The 9,628-nt window shown below is 36.8% G+C and overlaps 1 protein-coding gene across 2 annotated transcripts; it reads left to right on the forward strand.

Annotated features, from left to right (window-relative positions):
• The first annotated feature begins 107 nt into the window (after positions 1 to 107).
• cd4-2.2 (CD4-2 molecule, tandem duplicate 2) lies at positions 108 to 8,104 on the forward strand. 2 transcript variants are annotated; one of them, XM_041793483.1, is made up of 9 exons: positions 108 to 429; positions 1,405 to 1,446; positions 1,754 to 1,912; positions 2,011 to 2,148; positions 6,333 to 6,566; positions 6,664 to 6,735; positions 6,842 to 6,984; positions 7,324 to 7,391; positions 7,607 to 8,104. In XM_041793483.1, exons 2-9 carry the CDS (start codon positions 1,419 to 1,421, stop codon positions 7,689 to 7,691), a joined length of 927 nt encoding a protein of 308 aa, XP_041649417.1. In that variant the 5' UTR covers positions 108 to 429; positions 1,405 to 1,418; the 3' UTR covers positions 7,692 to 8,104. The 2 variants fall into 2 exon arrangements, with proteins under 2 accessions (XP_041649417.1, XP_041649418.1); XM_041793484.1 differs by lacking the exon at positions 108 to 429 and adding an exon at positions 1,255 to 1,291.
• The last annotated feature ends 1,524 nt before the right edge of the window (positions 8,105 to 9,628 follow it).

Genomic DNA, 9,628 nt, shown 5'->3' on the forward strand with positions numbered 1-9,628 from the left:
TCACTTATTGTTTCCAGCTCACTTTCTCTTGTCTGGGTTCTTTCTGATTTTGTGATTTCAACCATGTGATTGATAAAAATTGATGAGCCAACACAGTCATTCATATTGAGGGGTTTTATGCTACAGTCAAAGCATGTAACCTTAAGACAGTTTGAAAAACAGCCCTGAGCTTTTGGGGAAACCTGCACTGCTTTCAAAATCCCAGGCCTACTTTGCACAAGGCTGCAGGCGTGACGTATAAACCCACAATGAATTTAGGTTTGCATTGGCCCTGAATTTTCCAAAGTGCAGGTTTCTTTTTAGAAGTCTTCCGCCTTCTGCAGTTCTAGGCTCCTTGCGCTGTTGTTTTTAATAAGGCGAGGCACAGAGGACCAGGGCTTACTTTAAACTTTGATATCGGCAATAAACTCAGAAAAGCAGTACAATAAGGTAAATCAAGTCGATTAATTCTGATTTTATGTTGTGATGTAAAATGTTTGGATTCTCTATTACCTTTCTGAAACCATTTGTTCTCTTGCGTAGACGTTACCTAGTGTGTTGCACGATTTAATTATTTTATAGGTCACTATGCTTTATTTGTGATTGCAAGAAATTACTTTAAGAACTGTAAATTTAATTTGGAGGCCTGTGTGAAATACTCAAATGTGAAAAAGAAAATGTGCGAGAATATGCCTTAAGGCTGTGAATGTGTAAAACTCGATGTGTTTCTGTGAGTTAATGATTTACTGTGATCTTAGTTTGTTACAGTAATGTATAGTAGTCTGTAAATATCAAAAATATGTGAAATTAGCCCTTTTGATTTTAAAATGAGCTGTAGTCAGACTTATTCTGGCAATTTAAAATTAAAATAGAAATTAGTTGCGCAAAAAAAAAAAAACGCATCTCAGTTTGCTGAATTTAACCCTCATGACTTCTAAAATAATTAAATGTTTTTCTGAAAGCGAATGGATTGAATCAGATTTGTTTCTGGGGATTTAATGCAGATTAATTTTATTTCCGCAGCAAAGTGGTTGCATTTTTTATTTATTTATTTTTTTTGACAAATTCGCTCTTCTGACATGTCAGAAAAAAATTACAATACAAGCAGGAGAGCATCTAAAAACAGTATGAGGAACTACAATACATAAAGGCCAAATCAAATTCTTTCATTCTCCCAGTGACAGTTGATACAGTTTTTAAGTCTACGAAGCAACTTCTAAATGTTTAACGAGAGGCAGAGAGGAAGGAAGTAGAGAACTAGTTTGGTGGTTAAAGATCACATGTAGCTCATCTCAAACAGAAGAAGGTCGTGGTATGTTCATGCCAGAGATGTCCAGACTCTCAACATTGCTTTTGATTTGTTTTTGGATCATGGCTTTATATTTCATAGATACGGACTTTTGTGTTTCCTACTCTCCCCCGTAGATCCTAAGTTCAAAATGAAGATCATGGCGTGGTTTGGTTTGGGTGAGTAAATATACTTAAGAATGGTCTTGTAAATTATCCTTGGAGTAAATGAGTAACAGGTGACTTACATCCATTCATGTCATTTAATGTTTGTGCAATTTACCTGACAGTAAAAAGCTTCAGCTTTATTGATAAGTTTAAAAATTCCTAAACTCAAGCTGATAGATTGCCCTTGTACTTCATTTTCACTTCATAAGTTTCAAATACAAACTAATGAAAATATATTCCATCTCATCAGTTTGTCCTTGTCTTAAACACTTGGCTGTATTCTTGTCCACCCTGATAAATGTGATCTCTCCTCTTACAGTGCTGAGTGCACTCTCTGCTGCAGGGGACGTGATCCTCGCAAAACTTGGGCAGGTCACCACGCTGGAGTGTAACGCCAACACATACAACACACTGGAATGGCTTCATGAAAATGACCGGATTGTTAGTGTGGATGGGAGGACTGGCCGTCAACGCAAAGGTTAAAAAAAGCAAGTTAAGCACTATATATATATATATATGTATATTTTATAAAAGTTCACATTATCAGATGACAATACTTTGTATTTTCTGCATTAGTTGTAAGTGACATTGCAGGAAGGTCGACAGTGAGAGGAACAAGTCTGGTGGTCACTTCACTGAAGGAAGAAGATGCCGGGAGGTTCAGATGTATAGTTGACAGGAAGTCCCGAGAATATCTGCTTCTTCTTACCTCAGGTAGGCTGATGACCCAGAGAAAAAGCATTTTCAAATAATTTCTATTACTGGATTAAAAACAAAATGATTTAAACTGACAAGGTAATGCTGGTTTGTTAGAATAGTTTAGTTTTAGTTTTTGAACCCCCTTAGTTATTAGATGCACTGGACACTTAAAACCAAAAGGGCCAGAAACATACAGTCCAGGTAAAACTCAGAATGTTAAATACTTGTTGCAAAATGTATTCAAATATGAAAAAAAACACCCATCAAAATCCACAACAGACAAACCATAGAGTTGGTCAGTGTGCCTGTATCAAAGCAGGTTAAAACAATGGTCAACAATGGGTTAGAGGCTTGAATGCTTTTCTTTTATTCATTTATTTATTTGTTTATTTTATTCAATAAAACAAAAAAACAATTCATATTCAACATAAAAAAATGTTCCACTTTGAATGAAAAGGAGCAGAATGAAGAATAGTCTTATAATATCTGCCCCATTTTCACAAAACATTGACCAACAAATCATTACCTGCATAGTAAGATATATTCTTGTCTGACTACTTAAAGTGCATCCACATGGTGCCAATTTACACCCATTCAAGCTCTAATGGTGGAGGCTGCCATGTAAAGCGACCATTAGTAAACTAATCTCAAACACATTCACATATCTGACACAGCTGTGGCAGCAAGTTGGAGCTAAACATCTTGTCTAAGCACACACTTATGTGGAGGAGCTGGGATTTGAACGTAAAACTGACTGTCTCACCGACTGAGCCGCAGCTACCCCCTTGTATACAGTACAGTCATAGATGTGGGCACAAGCGCAAGGTCTCTGTGATTGTAATCTATTTCAGTCAGTTTTGTGAACACACAGACCAGTTCCACCTAGTTGTCAATTGCACTAAAGCCTTGCTTTTATTTTAATTAAGTAAACAATGTTTTTAAAGTTTTGTTCTTGTGTTTTGACCTCGTTACAGTAGGATCTTGGTTCAGAGAAAAAGGAAATACATGTGCAGTTCTTGCTACTTCAGCTATATTCATTGTGTTGCACTGACTTTGCACTCTTCATTTGCATGGGAAGTCTTAAAGGATATTCCAGGGATTTAGATATAATTTTAAAGTAGGGTTTCTGGCACAGATTCAGCCACTTTCAAGGTGCAAAGAGGAATAAAAAAGTCTTGAAGAAATCAAAAAGCTCCAGTATTGCTGCTGCTCTCTGGTTACTTCCAGGGTTAATTGATACTTTTGGGAAGCTCAGGATAACAAATTCGGATTATAGATAATAGACGGATAGATCTAGTTTGGATTGCAAGAAAAACTGCAGAGGTCTAAACATCCTGATATTTGTTCTTAACATGAAAAATATTGAATTCTGTATTTCCTATTTCTCAGGTACACATTCATATAGTATAACCTCCCCGACCCAGATGGATCACAAGCCTTCTGTTCAAAATGCGCTGTCCCCAAGCACATTTCTGTTCTGTTTTTGTTGTTGATGTGAAAGAGCATGTTTGTGATGTTCTGCTCTGTGCTACACTGTGAAATGTTTGTCCTTGTATTGTTATCTAGATCAGTGGTTGTCTTTTGGTCTAGCCTCAGGACCCTCAACCAACACCTTAAGAAGGAATCATGACCCAAATTTCAGAAAATGTTAAGTTTGAACCTTTGATGGGACAAAACCTATGACTGAACAAAAGGACTAAAAATATGTGTTAAAGGTTTATAATTACAGATGACCTGAAAGGATGCATACATTTTATTATATTTTATCTGTTGTGATAGTGCATAAACACTGGATGTTTTCAATGAAACTTGAAATTAACACAAGAAAGATAAAGAAGAAAAACTAAATCTTTAGATAGGGAGGAAAGTATAGTGCTTAACAAATTTATTAGACCACCTGTCATTTGTCTCAGAAACCATTGAGCATCATGAAGTGCTTTAATGCCGACTCTTTCATTTTCGGTGATCTCTCCACGTTTTACCATTTTGAACAGGAATGAGGGATTTCAAACTGAATTCACCTTTTTACACCCCAATTTGAGCCGGCTCACTGGGCTTCTCTAAGAAGTCAGAAATGAATTAAGCACAACATTCAAACACTAAAACTCATTTTTCTGTTCAAGAATGCAAGTAAATAACTGTAATTTGACATATTAATCAAGAAATGATAATGTGCTTTACTATTTATTCAGTTTTTTTGTAAATCAGTAAATTTGAAAATTCATGGATAACAATAATAATTATATTTTAGCATTAAAAATATCATTTGGGTTAAAGAGCTTCTACATATTGGTGTATTAACCATTGCAGAAACATAAAAAATGATTTTGGTAATTACCAATGCTGTTAATTTAGGGCAGCTGTGGCATAAACCTTACTTTGGGTGGTGGTCTAATGAATTTGTTAAGCACTGTACAAAAAGGAAAAGGTAAGAAAATACTTATCACAGCAAAATGGGAAAAAAACTGTGATAATATATGAATGTATGTCCTTTGAAGACTTCTCAAAGTTTTTGCCACTTTTTTGTTTTAGGACCAAATTCATGACCTGCTGACAACAGCTCTTTGACCCACTTTTGGTTCTAGTGCAGTTTACTTAATGTTTTATTGATGGATACAGTGCATTTATTCACATTACACTTATTACTTTATTTTGATTTACCACACTTGGACTCCAGTCAGGGTGTAGAAACATCTGAGCAATGATCCGGGAAATGAGAGACACCCGATGCAAATTTCAAGTGTTTTTAGCAAAGGGTCTGAATACTTATGTAAATGTTATATTTCAGTTTTTCATAAATATGCAAAAAAATTCTAAAATTCTGTTTTCACTTTGTCAAGATGGGGTACTGAGTGTAGAATAATAAGAATATATATATTTTTTCACTTTAGCATCAGGCTGCAATTTAACAAAAATGAAAAAAGTGTAAAGGGCCTGAATACTTTCTGAATGCCCTATGTGTCTTCTTGTTATATGTGCCTAGCAACTGCTGATGAAAACAAGCTTTAAACTAGCTCTGGAACAATACATCAAATGCCAACTTTAATATGTGATATGGTTAAAATTGAGATTTGTATATTTAATATTGTGCATGGTTTCCTCTTAAATGAAAAATAAATGTATAATAATCTTCACATAATATTCATTTAGAATCCTCAGACTAAAGTCATTTCATTTCATTTTAATCCTTTTTCTCTTCACTTCCTGTACTGAGGAGATAACTGGCACATTAAAATGACAGTAAAGCCAAACAAAGCCCTTTGAACCGATCAAAGACTGAACACACTGTCGCTATGGGAACCAGGTGAAACAGATACAACATGAAGCACAGTATCTGAAAATCAAAGTCCTAAACTTTGCAAGAGAACTTAAAGCAGTTTTAACAAGTTCACTTCAAGCTCGAGGGACTTAAAGAAGTAACAATTCATCAGAACAAGTCATGTGTCTTCTGTGGCTTCACTTGAAAAAAATATTCAGGAACTGAGTTATACTCTTTCTGTACAACTAAACTCGACTTGAGGAGTCAGCAAAACGATTATTTAATTTTTGGGTTTCTAGCCTTTAAAATAAGATTTTTTAGAGTGCAGAACTGCAATGTTAAGTAGTATCACACTTTCGTTTAGCTCTTCCTGTCTTGTAATAAATGAGTCACTTTGCTGTTCTTCCTCCCTCCGCTTGAACTAAAAAAAAAAAAAAAAAAAAAAAAAAAATTATAATAAAAACAAAACTTTTTAAATATCTTAATTGAACTTAGACTTCTGATTTTGTTTCTCCTTTTTGCTTTAACCTGTTGTTTTTGCCAGTTTAATGCTGTAGTTTGGACTGCTCTATGATATGTTGTGTTATCAATACTGGTTTTTATTGTAAGATTGCTGGGTGTTGCTTCTTTGTCTTTGCTTGTCTTATTTATTCTGTTGAATTGTCTTGTTTTTTTGTTTTTATTTTGGATGCTTGATAATGCATGATGCTTGTCAGCCCATAGGTGTCCAAAATATCCCTCTATATTTCTTTATATACCAGTATTTCTTGCTCAGAAGTCACCTGGGTTGAAACATTGTGATTTACTAAAGTTGTTTTGTTATTTAATTTTCTGCTGCTGTTTATGAATTGCCCTGTGCCCATCAGAGTACATGATATGTGTATAACCTCCTTCCTTAAACTATATTTATCTCTCCAATCTGTTCCCCTCTCTGTGTCAGTCTCGTCCACCCCCTCTGGTGATCTCAAGCTGGGCAGCGAGGCTACCCTCTGCTGTCAGGTAAAAGGTCTGGGCCCTGGTTCCACGGTGCAGTGGAAAGGACCAGATAAAAGTACAACGGCGTTAGAGACGGTTCAGCTCAAACCTGTAACCAACTCGCATTCGGGGACCTGGGAATGTTTGTTCACACACAACTCAGTGACCTACACAGAGAAGCTTGAAGTCAGAGTTAAAGGTAGGACATTTCTATTAAAGTCTTTGCATATGCTTTTAGAATATTAAAGTAACTCATGTGGCTACTGGTAGAAGTTTGAAATGTTCTTTTTTTTCAGCTCCTGAAACAGCTGCAACATCACCTCCTGAAAAAGGAGAAAAGGAAGTCGGCAAACCAGGCTGCACCAATTGTGTGTACCGTTTTTTGATTAAAATTATTGAAATGATTCTTTATTTCCACACACCATTGATTAAACCTTATTTTCTACATTTTCTTTATTTTCATTCCTTAAACAGGTACTATTGACCCTCCACCTAAGAACCCCGTGCTGCTGGAGCTGAGCTGGTGGGTGTGGGTTGCAATTGGAGTTGGCAGCCTGGTTGTGATTGTCCTGATTATCATTATCATTGTTACGTGCAAAAAGATCAGGAGAAGGAAGGTAAGAAGAGATAAGAGTTGCCAAAGTCTTTAGGAACCAAATATTAGGACATTTCTCATTTTAAATGACTTAAATTGCATGCAAACTTCAGCACTGTGTAGTTTAGACAGTGTGCAGGAGTTTACTTGCATTTTTGATGGATTTATTTCTCTTTTAAAAACTCTGTTTTTTTTTTTTACGTCTGCCTTTTTTGTACTTTAAATCAAGAAAATAAGAGCAATTGTATTTTCTTTTCACACGTGGTATGGAAAAAGTTTTAAAAAGTACTATACTGGTTGAAGGAGGATGGGTTACTGAATCAAAGTATAAAATGATAACGTGAATTGCTTTCTTCTACAGAGAAAATATCAGAGGAACCAGAATGGCCACCATCCACTGAATCCCCGACAGTACTGCCAGTGTAACCGGTAAATGTTCTTAACTTTCTTCTATCTAGTCAAAAAATTACTTCATCCGCTCTCCAGTAATCTCCGCTCACTTTACAGATGCTTTCTAATAGACTCTTTCACATTATATTAATGACTGTTTGACCTTCATCTTTCACTGCGCCTTTTTACCCAGTCCTTCATTATTGTGTCGTAATTAGTGTGAAAACTTCTTCTCTTTCCTCTCTTTATCACAGCCCGACAGCTGCAGCAAAACCGCAGCAAGGACGCCGGAGAGAGAAGCCAGTGGCCCTCCCTCGGCAACCCCTGCTAATGGAGTGACATGAAAGGCAGATCGAAGAAAGGAGAGATAGACAAAAAGGAGGAGAAAGAGTGTGAGAAGCAGAGGAAGAGGGGAATAGATGGAGATAGAGAGTGAGTGAAAGAGAACCTCTGTGAATATGGCAGGAATTTAAATGGGCTTTTGAATGTTCTTGATGAAAATAAAAATCAGATGTAATGATGTGGGCACTTTGAGCTTTTTCGCCAAATATAACCAGTGAGCTGAATGCAAATAAGCCTTTTAACTGCAGGAGAGATCAGCAACAGTCTGTACTTATTTTTACTTTTATGCTTCATATTAAAATGTTCTATCCTGAATACACATTTTTCAGCATCCATTGTGCAAGTTTCGATAATTTTTCTATGATTTTTTGGGGTGTTTCAGTATTTTGTGTTTGTGTGTGCTTCATCTTAGATTGTGCAGGTTGTAAATAAAATATCACTTTACTTGATAGAAACCCTTTATGTTTGATTCTGGATAAATAATCCATACAGATACCTCCCTGAAAAATATGTAAAATGATGTCTGTATTTATTTAAAAGAGAGGGAAACTTCTCTCAGTGTTATGAAATCAGCAGTTGAAACTGAAGATGCATCTTTTAGATGAAAATTTGGTGCAATAAGGGGATTTCAAGAGCACGAGGGTCAAAAGAGAATTACTATGGCGCGCCGGTAGTCGAGTGGTTAAGGCGCATGCCATATATGCAGGCGACCCGGGCCCATGGCACTATTTCCTGCATGTCTCTCCCCGCTCTCCTCCCTGTTTTCGACTCTATCCACTGTCCTATCTAAAAAAGGCCAAAAATAAATCTTAAAAAAAAAAAAAAAAGAGAATTACTATAAGACTTCAATAAGTAGCCTGGGTTGTTAATTTAGCAGTAGCTTAGAGTTTATTGTGTGGTGCCCTAGCTGTGGCAATGACTTACACAGGGGGTGGCCTTGACTGTGTGTGCTAAAATACAAGAATGAGTTTTATTTAAACTTAGCTCAAAAAGTTAGGAAATTTGTGTTTGGTAGATTGTTGTCTTTGTTGTAACAATGCTTCTTGACAATACACTTTATGCAGTTGGAAAGCCTGTTTATTTCCCTTTTAAATGGTGCCACATTTGTAAGGAACATGCATTTGTGGGATGAGCGGCAGAGCTGAGTATGTGGGTTGCACCCATGAAAAATTTGCCAAATGCCAAACAGCTTATTCTGCCATTGACTCTTGTTTGGTGGATTGGATTATTGAAGTCTGAAGAAACAGGACATATTGGCAGTTTAACAAACAGGAGCCTTATTAGCATGTGGATGAACCATAAACAGCCACAACAGCCCGGCACCTCCTTCTCATGCTGGTCACCAGCCTAGTCACACACTGCTGTGGGATGGCATCCCATTCTTCAACAGGCATTTGCCGCAAGTCAGCCAATGTAGGTGTGTTGGTCACTCTGGCACGCCCAAGCTGATCCCACAAGTGTTCAGTTTGGTTGAGGTCAGGACTGCTGGCAGGGCATCCTATCCTCTCCACTCCCAAATTCTGGAGGTAGTCTCTGATAAACCCAGCTCTTTGGGGGGAGAGTGTTGTCATTTTAGAGGAGAGTGCTCAGTCCCAGACTGTGGAAATATGGGATTGCCACTGATTGCAGAATCTTATCTGGATATCTCTGCATTTAAATTGCCAATCTAGCACCTGATTAGCAGCACCTGGGGGTACCAGAAGCTCAAAACAAAAGTCAATAGCAACAGCAAAATAAGATGTTATTTTACATGGATGAAAAACCCACATACTCAGCTCTGCCTCTCATCCCACAAATGCATGTTCCTTACAAATGTGGCACCATTTAAACAGAAATAAACAGGATTTCCTACGGTATAAGAATCATTGCTAAGAAGCATTGTTACAACAAAGAAATAATCTTCCAAACACAAATGTCCTAACTTTTTGTGCTAA

Source organism: Cheilinus undulatus, linkage group 8 (assembly GCF_018320785.1).
Source record: "Cheilinus undulatus linkage group 8, ASM1832078v1, whole genome shotgun sequence".
NCBI lineage: Eukaryota > Metazoa > Chordata > Actinopteri > Labriformes > Labridae > Cheilinus > Cheilinus undulatus.

Coding starts and splice junctions, on each gene's coding strand:
- cd4-2.2 (XM_041793483.1), top strand. CDS start 1,419: ATGAAGATCATGGCGTGGTTTGGTTTGG. Junction 2,149..6,332: donor TCTGCTTCTTCTTACCTCAG/GTAGGCTGATGA, acceptor TCTCTGTGTCAG/TCTCGTCCACCCCCTCTGGT. Junction 6,985..7,323: donor AAAAGATCAGGAGAAGGAAG/GTAAGAAGAGAT, acceptor TTTCTTCTACAG/AGAAAATATCAGAGGAACCA.